Raw genomic sequence first — 16,796 nt, forward strand, 5'->3', positions numbered from 1 at the left:
TTATCATCTCCTCAGGACTAGTCCCCATCTAGAACTACCCAAACTTGGGGGATGCAGCAAATTGGGGTAAAGAGGAAGAGCTTTAAAATGGGACAAGTTAATGCAAAGTTAGCATAGAGAGCTCTAGTTAGAAAACAAAGTTTAATTAAAAAGATAAAAATTAAAAAAATAACAAAAGTGTTTGTATTTTGTTTATTTAAGGCAGAGACTGCACTGTTAGGGATAAGTGTAGCTACAACACAGCCAAAAATGCATTCTTCAAACAAAAATTGCATAAATGCATTTAGAAACCCGCCTTTCAGTGAAAAGTTTGTGAACCTTATGTGGTAAAGATATTCATCTAGTGTGTTTTTGAGAGTTAGCAGAAAATTGTGCAAATTGTTTCTAATGGAGGGGGCCACTCAAATATTTCCAATCAAACTGATTTTTACAGTGGGAATCTTGATTTCATCACAAAATTAGCAGTCGTGATAAACGGATCTCACCACATTATGCCTATGGAGAGTTATTACAGCATACTGCGCAATCTGTCTACGAAAAATACAATTTAGACAGAAAACCCTAAGTCATCAAAGAAATCAACACTGATGCAGATCTATACACACACACTTCTCTATACACATCTGGATCTATTCCTTTCTCTCTCTCTCTCTAAAAAAAAAAATAAAAAAATAACCACACGCGCACAGGTTTGTTGTTGTTCCTTTTCAAAATTCAAGTCTCTTAATAAAGCCGATGTCTGTCCAGGAGCCAGCAGAGGGGGGCGGCTGGCTGAGAGGGATCTGCAGGCTTACTGATGGTTCGAGTCACTGACAGAATCAAAGCGCTGCGCAGGTTTGCTTCAATCGTCTGAGCCTTCCAACACACTCTGGCTCAGCGCTAAGTCCCAGTAGTGTTCTGTGCCGTGTTTCCTGAAGTGCTCTCGAGCCATGTTCTCAGTGGGGCACTGCTTGAACTTCATCTCACCAAAACTCCGCTCCTTAGCCGTTCCCTGTGGAGCCAGGAGAAACAGATACTTTCAAGAGACTAACAAAAAAGAATAAATGAAAAATAAAAAAGGAACTTAATTGAACAGGAAGATGCTAGATGTAGAACACTGACCTCCCAAATCAGCCAACATTTGTTGTTTCTTCTCGTATCGTCATCGCCATCTGGATCTAGTAAATAAAGGGCCGGATGGAAAAAGTTAAATATTAAAAAAAGGTATTAAAGGTAGAACGTAAAAAAACAAGCCTAAAGCCAGTCTTACCATCTCTTTTGCTGTTGTGTTCCTCCCATTTGATTCTGTGCATCATCAGTCTCTTAAACTTTTTCTGGGCTTTAGGGCCTAAAATGGAAAGAAAAATAAATCAACATTGTAAGCACAACATGAAAATCTAATAGTTTAAAGGCCAGCAGACTATTTACAGAAATATACAAGAAAATCATCAGATGGTATACAAAGTAACGGCATATGTTCAAACACAAAGAGTTTATGCTGCACTCTCATTGTTTGTATAATGTTAAAACCACAAAATTCTAAATATTCACAATTTATGTCAAAGTTCAACTTGAATGTAAATATATTCAATGTTTTCAACATTTCTTACAAATAAGTACATAAAAATATTAAATACCTTTTTCCATCCAGCCCCACTGTGTCAATACTTTCTACGGAACCATTTACTCCAATTCTAGATACAAATCTAGATGTGCAACCTCTCCTAGCTTTGCAGATCTAGAGGCTGCCCATTCTTTGCAAAGAGCTCAAATTAAAATCTTTTTACAATAGAAAATGTTGGGCACACAGCATTTATCTTTAAATAACAAGGTTTTATTTTTTGCATTCTATTGGATGAGCCACATCTAACCAGAGACAGTTACTCAAAAGCAAACTTTGCTGCCCTGACATCTGCTTTTAATTTATTTATTACACTTGGCTAAATACAGCAAGCTTTTTGAAAGAAAGAATTTTGTAATTTGGTGAGAAATTACAAAATTTTGCTCTGTTTTCATCCAATTGAGACCTAAAGAATTTGCTAAATTTCTAATAAAAATCTATTCATATTTATTATGGACAATTTATATATATATATATATATATATATATATATATATATATATATATATATATATATAAGGAAATGTCTCCACTTGATTTTGAAAGAATATATTTTACATATATGGAAAAAAAGAAAATATTATCAATGAATTTAAACTAGTTAAACACAACAAAATCTTTTATGCAGGTGGAAATAAATTCAAAAGTGCCATATTAAGAGTTGGGTAAAGAGCCAGCCACTAATATGCCAATTTCTTCAATGTCGATCTTCCTGATCCCCAGGCAGAATCAACTCATTTTGGCCAACCACATTGACATAAACCATTAAAATAAAACTTTTTATTTTAAATTCACTGGTTTTATAAATTTGATAAAAGCCTACCAATCCTTACTGGCATTTTGATTCTGTATCATTTCTTACCTCCCTCCACCACAACTATATTGACGTCTTTGTGCAGAACCACTGTGCCCGTCAGGTATAGCTGGTTTGCATTGGCCTCCACCTTAAATTTCTTTGCCGGATTTTGCAAGTTACGGATCCTAAACGAGAAAAATGTAATAATTATTAGAAGTATTTCCGCATATCTCAAGTGACTCATGTCCTGTTTGCTTACCTGTATACTGTAACGTGAACGCCATTAATTAGATCTTCTTTTAACTTCTTCACCTTCTTTTCTTTTCTCTGCTCTGCTGTCAGCTTGCGAGCTGCATTGGCCTCTTCATGAGCTCTGTAATTAGACAACAAATTAAAACTTGATTTCTAAGAAAGTCCTTCAGTTTTAAATGTCAAAGAAATGCCAAGATATTAATAACCATGCTACAAACTTTTGTCTCTTGGCCATCTGCGCTCTCACATGGGCTTCTACTTTTGTAGGATCCTGAACAGCCTCCGTCCCCAACACTCTCATCAGGTTGGAGATACGTACTAAATCAATAGAAACAAACATTAGCAGCAATATTCTGCTTGGTCCAATCCACCAACTATTTATGACCATATTTGTGTTTGTGTACCTTTTGGTTCTGGTGGAGGCATCAGACCCAGACGGACCTTTTCCTGCACTTCTTTTTGTGCTTCTCTCCGTGTTTGTCTTCTCAGTTTCTTCTGTTCCCTCTTTGTTAGATACACACCTAAAGTTACTGGCTTGTCTGTGTCAACTAGAAGAAAAACATAAATAAAATATAAAAACTACAAATGATGGAATTGAACTGAAATGAGCTGAAGTGAATCATGTCCAATGAGAAGAGGAGTGGGATAGAGTACTGACTGAAACCTGATCTTAAATTACTTGAAACAGTTTAATGGAGACCTATAGTAGAGTATCAAGAAATTATAAAATGCATTTAACCCACACCTTACCTGGAGGACTAATTTGGGAAGGATGTTCTACTAGGTTTGTCACACCAAAAAGGTCAAACTCTTCAAATTTTGATTCCGGATTTCTTTTCAGAGAGAGAGAAAAAGAAAGCATGATAAAGGTCAGTCACTTTTAAACATTATTATTTTCCTCTGCAAATGTCATACAGAATTATTAAATAATTGCGCTTTGGCTAAACAGCCTTATTCATTTCCTTACATGGGCATGTGGGAGCTTAATATATACGAGTCCCACCACTCAATATTTGGCACATCTCCTTCTCCAATCTCTTTTTTCGGAGCAATCAGTGCCAATTTGGTGGAAGCTTGGATTCCTGTTTTCTTTGCAGCCTGGGCAATCTCATTCTGCAGCCTCTCCAGCTGGGCCTGATTGGGTTAGACAATCACACACACAAACACACAAAAGAGCATGAAAACTGCAAACCATTTAACTAAACAGAAAATGCATCTATAGGCCTGTCACAATAAACAATAAATCAATTAATCGCACAATAAATTAAAACCATCAACCTCATTTTAATTATCGGCTTTATCGTCTCTTCCGGCCTTTTTCTCTTTCTGTTGATGACGCTAAATGGAAAAAATGAAAAAAGGCTCATCTCCGCTGCTCTCCACTGACCCTCCCTTCCTCATTTCCTTAGTGTAACGTCCAGTGCACACTACATGATCTTAGAGCTGTCGGCCGATTGTCGGCCCATTTTCAAAATCTGAGAGATCACACATTAGCCGACAGAAATCCTAGGTATAACGGTTCGATCGTGCCATGTGGTGTTCAACAATGGGCACAAAATAATGGCTACAAGTCCAGTTAACTAATTTTAAAATCAGGCATTAATCAATGCTTTACTACAATCTGCCTGCAACGCATGTGGTTCTAGTGTCAGCGTAACGTCCTGACTGAATGAAAATCATTATAACCTATTTATGTCACGTTAACGAAGAACAGCTGAAAAGTTACCGGGTTCATCAATGTAGCGATTTCGCTTCAACTCCTCCCCTCATCATTTCTATATTCTTTGCACAAAATGTTTTAGAACCATTAATGTTGTTTCCACATATCATCTCCAATGTCCGCTGGACTTCTGTGTCAGCTGTTTGGGATTCCCCTCTGTAATTTCCCCTCAGAAAACACAAGAGAAATCCGTGCTTTCTGATTGGCTACCTGTCACTTTCAACAGGCTGCGTTAAAGCTCCCAGTTGGGGAAAACCCCTGATTTAGATCGGAGGGCCACAGAGCTACCGTAACACACCACACACTACAGGATGATCGGTTACGAAATCACAAGCGACAATCTTAGATGTTGGATGTGCCCATCTTCTCTATTTAAATCTAATGATTACTGAAGGTCAATATAGTATACAGACTTCATAATCTGCACTCTTTTGGTTGAATGCAGTATTTATTTACACTTTGGTTTTATGTTTAGTTTTTATCCAAGTGCGTTTTTGTTAATGGAGAATGAAAATCCATTTTGTTTTTGCTTTTGGTTGTTTTGTTTATTTTATCAGTTCCAGTGTTGAGTATTCTTTTGAAAATAAAGTGTATCTATCTTTGGCAGGAAATCACATGCATTACTACAAAATGTAAAAAGGTCTTCAAACAATATTATCGTTTATCGCAATCATTTTTGAGACAATTAATCACTCATCAAAACTTATCGTGACAGGCCTACGCATCTACATTTGAAGAGCTTTCTTCTACCTTGGTTCTAACTCTCTGAGCAATCTTCTCAAAGCGACCCGGTTCGTGGAATTTGAAGCCCTTGCGAGTCCGCTGGGCTGGAGCTATGAGAACCCGCTGGTCAAAGTAGGAGGTGGACTCTATGTCGTCCCCAGGCTTCTCCTTCAGCTGCTGGCGAAACTGCTCCCTCTTTACAGCTCGTATGTTGGCTGCACAGATAGAAGAAAACCATTTTAACCATGATGAGTGAAAGATGAATAAATAATAAAATGTATCAGGGAAAACAATATCTTCCCTGGACAGAAGAATTTTATTTATTTTCAGTGTTACCATTGTGAACTTAAGAGGACAAAAAGGAGCTTTAGAACTTAATTCACATAGTGCAAAATAGTTCAAGTGATTTTATTCATATTTTTATTGTGTATTTTCTTACTTTGATATTTGTGTTTCCGGTTACTTGCATTGTGTAAGTTTTTAAATAATGTATCAATATTTAATTTCTTTGCGTAATTTCTTTCGTAGTGTGCAAACTTTTGAGAGTTGCTGTATTTCAGACAATGTTCAAAATATGGACAGTAAACTTATGTGGCTGCTTAATGGATTTTTGTACTTCCAAATATTTACCATCCTGATTCTATTACAGCAAAAACTTAAGGAAACAAACTACACAAAGACTGCATAACTTTTCCTTCAATTAGAGTTAAATGTTGTTTTATTAGAAAAATAAATTTTTAAGTTAAATTATAGTTTTTAATGCTGATATTTTTGACATGGTACATAAAAAAGTATTTCCAGTACCCTTTAGCTAAGACAGACACAAAGTGGCCACTATAGAACCAAATGGAGTTTCGGACTGAGTTTTTTGCTATTAATGAAAGACAAAAATAAAACCACTTGAACACAGTCAATGTTGTTTATATATATTTTTTAAATAAGTCATATTTGTCCTAATTCGAGAATTAGGAAAAAAAGTTTACATGATCTTGTTTTGTTTTTAGGAACTCCAGGGAATGACAATAACATTCTGTTTTTGTTCAGGTATATGCAGCGCAGCATATTTGGTACATGTCTGTACCAAACCAATAAAGCTGTGGCTAATCAGTATGAAAACAGGTACTGTTACACCCCTAATCACACCTTTTCTTAAAGATAAAATTACACACCAGCTCTTCCCTGGCTATACTGACTAACAAATATGTACAGTGTCTCCCAGCACTTTTATTCTGACATAATATCTAAGCCAAACCTAGAAATTAAGCTAACTCTTTCCATTATTTCTGGTAATATCCATTTGAATGTCTTTATTCTACAGAACAGTAACCACAGGCAGTGTGACCTATTCAACCACCATGCAGCAAAAAGATTTCACATTTAATTCATTATTTTTGAGAAATAAAACAACTTTTCAGAATAATACAAAAATATATAATCCATGAGAATTTTAAATATTTTTTTTTTTTTTTAAAGTTGACGACAACCTGAAAGAAATGTGATACCTTTGAGTGTGGGCATACGATGTGTGAGTTCAATCTCTTTGCCAGTAGCATCAACAGTTCTGCCCTTGTCATCCAGGATCAGAGGTGTTGGTTTGTTCACTTCTTTAATATCAACTTTCCTGTAATTTCACACATATAAAAGGACATTTTTAGCTATAACCACGTTAACCCCAGATTTTCTTGTGCAAAAAAATTTTCAAAGTTGTTACTAACGGTGGTGCAATTCCCATGGCGTGCAGATTAGCAAGAGCGACTAAGTTTGGAGGCCCCGTGTTCACAAAAGTGTTGAGGATACCAGGCTTCTGAGCTAACTGGGACTGGATCCGGGCCTGAAGCTCAGCTGCTTTGCGGGCTTTCTCTATGGCATCATTCATAAAGCTGGCAGCCTGAGAGGGGCCAATAGACGAGGCTCCACCAGCAGCAGCACCAAGAAGCCGTGATCCATCACCCTGTGATTGTGAGAAAAGACAACAAGCAATGTCAGAAAATGGGCCAATAGTTCAGTGTGATGAATGGCTGGATGTTAAAAAAATGTCAAATGTTTATTTGTTTTTGGTCTAGTATCTGAGGGTTTGAATAAAGAATTACTGTTACAGGGGAAGTAAAGCTCAGCTGTTTCTTCCTTTCTTCTATCTGCTTAGTGGCTGCTTCCATCATCTGCTTGATCTGTTTGAAAAGCAGAAGGTAGGAGAGTTCTTAAAACGTGACGAACTAAAGACATACAGTACATGTGAGATGCACAATAATTTATTTTACCTGCATTTTGGTGAGCATACCAGGGCTTTCAGATGGAGGTCCGGGAATCACCTCGGGCTCCTCCACCTCCTGAAAGCGTGGCACTCGCTTCCTCTTGACTGTTGTCCCATCTACTGTATCTGGAGCAACTTGCACTGCTCCTGTGTCTGACTCCTCCCCAAAAACCTCCTTAGTCCAAACAGCCAAATCACGAGCAAACACACAAGTTTTTTCAGTTGTTGTACTTTGTCACTAGGTGATACTGTATAATTTTAATGGAATCTATATAAATTCTTATACCTTAAGTTCTCTCTTGCGGTGTTTTTCACTCGCTCCTTTGCTGCCACGGCTGTTGCGGCTTTCCTCGAGAGCTTCAAACAGACGTTCTACAAAACCTCCTGCAGAGTCATCGAGGATTGGACGCAGCTGGTCTAAGGGCAAACGAGTGTTTAAATATGTAACACAAATTCAAGGGCCATTTAATAGTCACAGTAACATGTTATCGCAAACACTGTAATTATTTGAACTTACTGCTTTTATTTATGTCATGTTTAGGTTTGATAGTGACAGCTTGACCTAAAGCTGTATGTAACTTTTAAATTTTTTTTTTTTTACATATTCAGAGACGGGAGGAATGTCTTAGGGCTGTCAATGTGTATGCTGCCAGTTTATCTGCTGCCACTGGTGGCTATGCTAACTACCCTTAACTTTCATGTCAGTTTTTCTTGTGGTGTACCAACTGTAGTGTAGCAGAGGGAAGCTGTGAGCAGCATGTACACAATAGTGACTGGCAGCAATAAGACCCTCCTCCTGGCTCTGATTGGTTGCTTCCGACAAAGCAGTGTATTTGTTCAGGTGACAGCAGACCCATAGGGAGAAGGCAAAGGAGGATTATCTGTCTCTTACCATATTGTTACAACATAGTAACAGTTTTAATAAATATGTAATTAAAAAAAACATTTTCTTTTAATAAAAATTACACACTGCTGTTTTAAATATCCTACAGATAGCCAAAAAAACTGGAAAGGGAGCAGAAATCGCTCGATTAAAAAACAATTGACGGAGGAGCCCACTGTCATGTTAGTTACCTGTGGTCTTCTTTTTATCCAGTCCCTTGCCAACGCAGTGTAAAGCTGCGGTGACCACAGTGGGCTCAGAGAAACCCAGCACCTTCTTCACGGTGCGCTCCACCCAGGGTCTCAGCTCCTCCACCTCTCGCTTTGGCAGAGACATCCTCCCAATACTGCGAGACATAACAATTCGGAAATGTTTCAAAGCTGCCTTCAGCTCAATAACCAGCTTTTAATTTGTAGCAAGCTTATAGTTAACAGATTTTTTTCTAAGGATCTGAATGTGCCAAACAGGACGTTGCATAAACTCAAGCACTCGTTGAGAGACGCACAAGTGACCTAAAAACAACACATATGTTGAGCAAAGTCAACGTCTTTCAGTTACTCGTTAAATATTATGCTTCAGTACGTGGCTAGCTTTGCTAACATGGAGCAACAAACTAGCTAAGATCAATCACATCCGAAACTCCCCGGTAACATGCTAAGAGGCGTTAGCTCACTGCTTTATATGGGCCACCAACATAGATGCACTTTGTCTTAATAAAGCTTACAAACCTCTTGAATTGGAAGATCTATCCCCGAGTACACGTTTGCAGTACAATTCCGGCAATGACGAGCAGGTTTTAGATGCTGAAAAAGCTCAAATGTTCAAGTTTTCCTCCAAAACTTTCTGTTTAGCCGCGCCGTTCACGCGACGTTTCTCTTAGAGGACCCGGAACAGGAAATTCAAACTTCTTCTTCGTTGATGTTTTTTGGCGGTTGGGAAACAATGAAATCGGTGCATTACCGCCACCGACTGGTACGGAGGGTGGAGCAGATTGTCACTGAAGGAGAATATATTCTAGGATAACGAAATATTATCTGATAACCTTTACTTTTCGAGTGATTTCTAATTAAACTAAATCTAGTTTTAGTTCAACTCAAGTTAAATTTTGAATCAATGGTTGTCTTTCTTCATCATAATTTTGACAATGTAACTTAACATGTACATCCAAAACTTTCTGCTGAGATGTCTCACCAAGATGTTGGATTCACTGTCGACTTGTTTCAGGTATTTTAAGCGTGTAGTTCGCAAAAAGCATAAAAACACATAGAAAGATTACTTAAAAATGTCCAGTTGCTTAATTATGAAGGTTAACATTGTTGTTTATCCTTCAAAACACAACTTTAATATGCAACATGTCTTTAAAAGTATGCAATACAATTAAATTGAAGTATAATTTTCTCCTATTATTTTTTAAAATTCATTTATGCATTAGTTAAAGAATAAAACATCACATAAAAAATAGTTTTATCAGGTTTAACCAGAGCTCTGATTAAACCTGATTGTACAAGTATTGGTCAAAGTTTGTCTTCTCTGTCTGCCCCTTGTCTCATTGGTGTATTTTTAGTGAGCTGAAATGTTAGGTGAAAGAAGTTAAATGAAATGCTTTGAAATTACACTGAAGGTTTGTTTGTTTTGGGAGGCTTTTTTGTTGCTGTGTGTTCTATATGATAAGTTAGATTGAGTTTTAGTAGATAAAACTAGACATTTCCATAGTTGCAAGTGCAGTTAGTCTCAGGTTAAATATTGCCTGACTGGTGCACCCAGCAAAGTGGTTTGAAAAACATGGGATTATCATGTGATCTCCTTTCACTGAGGACCCACCCCTTCCTTTTGGCTTTCTTTGCGTGATGTGGGTCAGCTCACTGTACTTGTAGTAGCGTGAGTATGAATCAGTGGTGGTAAGCCTGAGGCTACACCCGTCTACCCCCTCCTCCTACAACGGGCCGTGTCCTCTTAGTGCAGTGTGTGGCAGTCCGGACAAAACTGCACAGAGACACACACCATATTCAAGTTTGGCCTTGTTTTAGTTGTTAAGATGACAAATTTCTATTTGCACTGTAAGAGTCCATAATCCTTACACACTTCTCTGAATGATTCTTCATTGGGGCAACACCCTCTCGAGTTCACAGCATACCTGCTTATCTGCTTACCTGCCTCGGCCATGCATCCACAAATAAACAACCAGACTATCTATAGCACATTCTAAATTTAGCTATGCTTCCATATGGATCACACTTATCTACACAAGATCTCACTTTTAACAGTGATTATCAGACCAACAAGCAATGACACCAACACCATTTAGCACAAATCTGGGGAGGAATACAAGACAAATCTGGAAGCATTTTCTTATAAAGCAGTGGGGTCTCCATTAATTGGAAATGCAAGAAGCTTGGAACAACCTGGACCCTCCTTAAAGCTGGTTGCTTGTTAAAACTGAGTATTTAGGGGAGAAGAGTCTTGGTAAGAGAGGGGAACAAGAACCTGTTGATCCCTGAGCTCCACCATTCACTTGGGGAAATACTGTAAACTTCTACAAGGTCAGTCTATTGTTGTCCACTAATCAGTGTAGAGATGGGCAGAAACACACCATAGAGATGGGTAGACCAGAAGAAACAAAAAGCTGTAACATACCAAAATGTAAAAAAATGAAAAGCTGTAAATAGTTCCTTCATGCATTGTACATAAAATGGACACTACAATAACTTAGAGGAGCCTTTTCTTTAGAGGCTGAAATGGGTAACAAAAAATAACCTTTCAGAAAATCTCATCCTAACATTTAGGATATCAGTAGCTCTTTGTCTACTTATTTACCTTCAACCTCTTTAAACAACCTTGCAAAGCAACATTGTGATCAGTTGTAATCAAATGATTTGGTGAGTCAGTAAATACGGCAAACCGACTCCCTCACCGCCACCGGTGATCAACCTGAGCCGTTCTGTGGCTCATCACATGAACCCCCTTAAGCCCCTGACTCTCCTGCCAACTCTATTATGTAATGACCCCTCAGCACATAATGTGACAATACCACAGATATTTCTGTGCAACAGGAAAACAAAAACACACAAGCTCCTTTCCAAACTGGCAAACACAGCGCGACAACTGAACTGCAGCATCATGCAGTTATGTGATGAGGACGGCATAAATATATATCCCATGTTTATCGCTGGATAACATAGCAGTGATTTTAAAATTTTTTGTGTCATTAATTATGAAACGATAAATGATTTTACTGTAACTATCTGTTAAGCTTCCTCCCCTGTGAATGGTTTTCTACATGCACATTAAGGAGAAGAAGCTCTTTATAATTATCACAATTAAAAGACTTACAATAAAAATAAAAAAAATACACCTAACCAAGTGTTACAGTTGTTGTTCTTCACACGACCCATTAATTACAGTAAAAAAACAAAGCACATGTCACAAAAAGAGACGTCTACTACATGCAGATGGATGCTTTCAGAAAACTGAACAAAGTGAAATGTTTTATAAGCTGATTCAATGTTTCAGTGTTACCAGAAGTGCACTGCTCTCTGAGGAGTTTGAGTAAGGGCCTTTGCAGACTGATATTCTGAGTTCTAACGCCTTGCAAAACATTTGATGGAAAATGTTAGGGAGAAGACAAAGGAAAGATTCAAAGTTTCCAAACCAGCTGGCCACATCTCTTTTCTCACATCGCCATCGTCGCAATAAAACAGGGGAATAAAATGTTTACTTTCAGGTCTCAGATGAGCTCTTAGTTTTCGTGTCAACTTCAATTTCTACCCTGGTGTTCCCTCACTTCTGTCAGCCTCAAGCTCAAACAGCGGTTCTTTCTCCCCAGGCTCGGTAGGCTGCTTTTATGGGACGGTTTTATTAGAACAGTTCTGTTTATTAGTTGTCTTGGTGATCATTTCGGAACAATACTGGATGCACATGCAAACAAAACACTTGAAGAAAGTCAGTGAGTGCTTTGGAGGTGTGGAGAAAAAATACATAAACTTTACAGGGTCTTCTTTGGAAAATTAGGCAAACGTGGCAAAGAATGTTGCACAAAACAAGCTTTTTATTACAACTAATCTGGGTGGGGAAAACCTTTATTTTTCTCTCCGGCTTCCAGAGAAGGAACCATTTCAAAGTGCTGATCAGCCGATCACAAGCAAAGTTTGGGAAACATGTGGCTACGCAAATGAAAAAATGTAACACCCTCCAATATAATTCAGCTAAAAAAACAGTGAGCTCAGTTTCAGAGTTGAACATATGAACCATTACAAGGTTACGTGGTCATGGATTAATTTAACGGCTTTGAGACTAACTCACAGGTTCAACACCTTTTTAAACTTACACAGTGAAACATTTGAGCCGCTTTTAGTTGTGTCCACCATCTTCTACTCTTCAAGTCAAATAAATTTAGCGAGTTTTAGATTTTGAACCTAAATGTGTGAGTTTGTGAAAGATAAACCTACAGTTGTGCTAACCTTTTATTACTTTTGTCATAGCTCAAAGAGTTGGATAAGCCAGAGTTTTTAGGTTAGCTCTTAAAAAACTGAAAGAAGAAAAAGAGAGGAGTGGGAAGTATTTCCCAGCATGCTTAGTGGCATGTTTTTGTATCCTATGTTGCACCTTGAGTGAGATGGAAGTGTGTTACATTTATCGGACTCTTCTGTGTTATTAAGGCAAATGTTTATTTGAATACAACTAACAGCTTGCAAAGCTTGAGGATAATATCCTGTTCACACTAGATGTTTTACTGATGTTTCATTGTGATGTTTAATAACATTTATTTTCAGTTTATGCAATTTGAAACAAGAATTTAACTTAAGTAAAATAAGTTGTTATTTTAACTTGGAATTGTGGGTAAAGATAATAGAGAAATGTGTGCTGTTTGACTAGGTGAGGGTAGTTTTTTTTATGCATACTGTGAAATAATTATTTGGTTTAAATTGCAGCACGAAGTTGAAGATCACATTTCAAGATTAATGAACTTAAAAAACAATGTTTGGACAACTTGTCTCTGGCTGTTGAATCAACTTCATGAGCTTTAATTTGTGAGTTAAACCCAAAACAATCTTCTTGTTGACTTAAATCACATTTTCAAGGCAGCACCACCTTCAAATGTTTTACAGTGTAACACTCCAGAGCCTTGATGCATTGGGGACTCAAGGAACCATTTGGATCAGAAATTGTTTCAGCTGGTCCTAAAAGTCCATCAAGGACATCTTAGAGAACCTTGGAAAAGAGCAGATCTTGTAGTTCAAAGGTCAGATCTGATGACCTGGGTTTATAACACACAACCTGTTGTGTTGTTCCTTAATACTCATCTGTTCTTATATGTATTCCAATGTGTGTGTGACTTTGTTGAGAATGTTTCTCATCTGGTATAAAGGTTTTCAGTATAATTCCTTCATACTGGCCCAGTTTTACTCCATTACAAGTGACAGGGGTTGTAAATCAGCTCGGATGATTCAGTCGCTGGGGACTTTGCTGTCTGAACTCCACACCTTGGCTGGAGCGTTTCCACCCAAATCACTCACTAATGCAGTCTAGCTTTTATTAAAATCACTTCTAACACTATTTACATGCATCTTGTGGATTTTTTGATGTCCAACCTGTTCCCCTGTCGTGCGACATGGCGTCACAATGAGCACTAAAACTTCCAGTCCTTAAGAAACTGACGAGGATGTTGTTGCCTTTTAGCTCTTCCTTGTCCCAAATATTGCACACAATGTCATGAGAAACACGTGAGTCCTTGAAAGTGAGGCCCCGATGTCTCCGTCTTTACCGAATAGGTGGCATCACGGTGATGGAGGGTTACAGATGGTGGGTGAAAGCGTTCCCTTCAACACAGTGAGCTCCGTCAGTGATGGGGTCTCCGGAAGGGCAGAAACGACTTCGAGGTGGCTCTGATTTCCATTTCAGGGTTTGCCACTGTGCATTTTAAATGTGCGTCAAGGCTGTTTTGTGACAAGTCTGGACTAAAACTCCCCTGTGGGCTTAGGGTGAGTAAGAGCTTGTGTGTGTGTGTGTGTGTGCGCGTGTGTTTGTGCGTGGGTTTTACTGCAAAATCACAGTGTGTCTTTAGCTCAGAGGGTTTTATCTCTGCACAGAGACTGAATTATGAAGGGAGGGGAGTTTGAGATAAATGATTAAGCACCTTATTGTCATTAAACATCCTCACGTTCGCGGCAAGCGCGGCCGCAGACACCCTCAACTTGTTAAGCTCAACAACGGGACGCAGACCCACAAATAAAACCTCCACAACAGCGGATAAGAGATGCAGTAAGTTCATTATGTGAAATCCTATTGATGCCCGAACACACATGCTCAAATAATCCCACACATGCTTGTTGGATACTCAAAGAAGTGACAACTACAAAGCGCATTAATGGTGTTTTACCAATTCCTGTTTAGTCTTGTTGCTTACACATACAAAGGAATAAAAAAAATGGAAAAATTAATGCAACGTATCTTGCTCAAGGTGAGTTAGTTTTCATTGAAAGCTTTAAAAACACAACAAAAAGCCATTATTGTTTTAATTAAGCTGCAGCAATTTCAACGTCCTTGACTGACCCCCAGCACATCCCTGTCTTCTTGCCCCTGGTTTCCATGCTTCAGAGAAGAAAAAGGGGTGTGTTGCTGTGTTGGGGAGAAGCAGGGCAATTGCTCCTCTGCTAAAAACTGCATGGATACAAGGGGGGGCTGAAAGAGAGGGAGAGGAGGTGGGCCGTCTGGTTTTGTAGCGCAGCACAGTCAGTGTGTCAGAGACAGGCCCATCGTGAAATTAGCCAGTCACTGTGTCAGAAAGCAGTGCACGCCTGAGCCGAATGTGATGTGTGGTGCTTGTATGTTTACGTGTAAGAGTGTCGTGTATGGACTACTGCTGGCTTCATCCTGCTTGACCAAAGAGCTAAACCCCGCCCTCCTAAATTCAACCACGCAACACTCCAGCACAAAGAGGAAATTACTATCTTTCACTGCTGTTTTTTAATGGCCGTTATGAGATAAATCATAATTGTCCAAATGTTTCTTCATATTTTACTGAATTTTAATGAAATGTTTTTAAAATAAAGAACATGTAAGGCGTTCTGAAAATTTCAAGTTCAAAATTTCTCCAGTCAGCATAGATTCTCTGAATTAGGAGCATAGCTGGTAAAGTTGTATAAAACTTTTCGGAGCACAATATAAAAAACTTTATTATTGAAGCTTTTTTATTTGTGTAAATCTATTTACTGGTGAAAATTTCTCATTGTAATTATTTTTCCCAACGAAATTGCCTGTGTAGCAATTGTGTCTCTTATTTTACCATTTGTAACATCCTTTCTTTTGGTGAATAAAATGTTAAATAGATTGTTGTGTATGATTTACCTCACTATGAAGCTGAAAAATAATAGCACTTTATAGCTGAGACCTTAAAAACAGATCTGTTTGGATCGTGATTCACCCACCTTTACAGAAACTCTCGTTCCATTTTTAAAAATTTATCCTTGCCCATGTTTCTGCTTCCACCATATTTCACTTTGGTTGCAGTGTTCTTTTGCCAATGTGTTGGATTTGTGATAAACTTATCTTTTGGGAGTTGAGTCCAAAAGTTCAGGTTGGATTTATCAGACCATAGCAGTTTCTTTAAGCCAAAACCAAATGCGTTATTTAGTGATTTAGTAACACATCCAGCAGCTCCAGTGCCAGCCAGAAGTTTCTGCAGCTTCAACAGAGATTATTTCAGCGTTTCATCAGTCGCTCTGATCAGTTTCCATCTCCTATTTTCATAGATTTTTATAGAAATGTCTTATCAGCTTTACCTTTATTGTTAACTTCACAAACTTTTTTTCCTTAGTAGCCTTTGTGAGAACTATGGCTTTAGCTAAATTATGTAAATTAGCAAAAGCCAACAAAACCCTTTGTACACAGCTGAACTTCCTTTCAGGTTAATCAGACTGAATATAATTAATAAGAAATGTGAACTCATGTAATATATTTTTACATAAATACTTGATAAATGTCATGTGGAAAAGTAAATTCTTCCCACAAAAAAAAAACTTGTGTAGATTTTGACAATAACTATAAGTAATATATCAGCTCTACTTTGGACTCCCAACTCTTTTAAATATTCAGATCAAGTGAATCTACTTGTTTTCCGCCCCTTTCATTCATGATACCACAGGATGCACTAGAGACACCCCCCCATGCCAGACTCTTCGTCTATTTCTAGGAGGTTGTTCCTAATTATGATTTCCTAACCTAAATGTGCACACAAATATACGGCAGTAATGTTTGGGCTCAGCAGTAGCAGCTGGTTGGAGGATCAGCCAGCCCCCTACTACTTTCAGTCAGATTAGAGTCAGTAGTCTCACACCATACACCCTCCTTCCTTCAACCCCCCACCCTGCAAGCTCACACGCACTTCAAAATGTACAGTCTCTAAATCTGCACCCCACTGAGTCACATCTGTTTAGTGAGAGCTGCCTTTCAAAACACGTCAAATCTGACTCATATCACGGCATCATAATGAACATAGCCAAATAGCAAATAAGGAAAGAAAATATAACTTTTTTCTGTCATAGAAAACACAGGGGAAAAAAAAATAAAAAATCC

At 38.1% G+C, this 16,796-nt stretch overlaps 1 protein-coding gene across 4 annotated transcripts; it reads right to left on the bottom strand.

Annotated features, from left to right (window-relative positions):
* Window positions 1-178: 178 nt before the first annotated feature.
* Window positions 179-9,201, bottom strand: prpf3 (PRP3 pre-mRNA processing factor 3 homolog (yeast)). Of its 4 annotated transcripts, none has more exons than XM_044116015.1 (17): window positions 8,954-9,201; window positions 8,417-8,571; window positions 7,629-7,759; window positions 7,350-7,517; window positions 7,188-7,259; window positions 6,807-7,042; window positions 6,594-6,712; window positions 5,119-5,306; window positions 3,616-3,782; window positions 3,399-3,481; window positions 3,053-3,196; window positions 2,867-2,966; window positions 2,656-2,769; window positions 2,463-2,581; window positions 1,250-1,327; window positions 1,102-1,157; window positions 179-991 (listed from the first exon to the last, which is right to left on the bottom strand). In XM_044116015.1, exons 2-17 carry the CDS (start codon window positions 8,559-8,561, stop codon window positions 842-844), a joined length of 2,070 nt encoding a protein of 689 aa, XP_043971950.1. In that variant the 5' UTR covers window positions 8,562-8,571; window positions 8,954-9,201; the 3' UTR covers window positions 179-841. The 4 variants fall into 4 exon arrangements, with proteins under 4 accessions (XP_043971950.1, XP_043971949.1, XP_043971951.1 ...); XM_044116014.1 differs by having other exon boundaries at window positions 7,182-7,259; window positions 7,350-7,514; window positions 8,954-9,133; XM_044116016.1 differs by having other exon boundaries at window positions 7,350-7,514; window positions 8,954-9,132.
* Between the last annotated feature and the right edge of the window lie 7,595 nt (window positions 9,202-16,796).

This window comes from Gambusia affinis, linkage group LG05 (genome assembly GCF_019740435.1).
Source record: "Gambusia affinis linkage group LG05, SWU_Gaff_1.0, whole genome shotgun sequence".
Taxonomy (NCBI): domain Eukaryota; kingdom Metazoa; phylum Chordata; class Actinopteri; order Cyprinodontiformes; family Poeciliidae; genus Gambusia; species Gambusia affinis.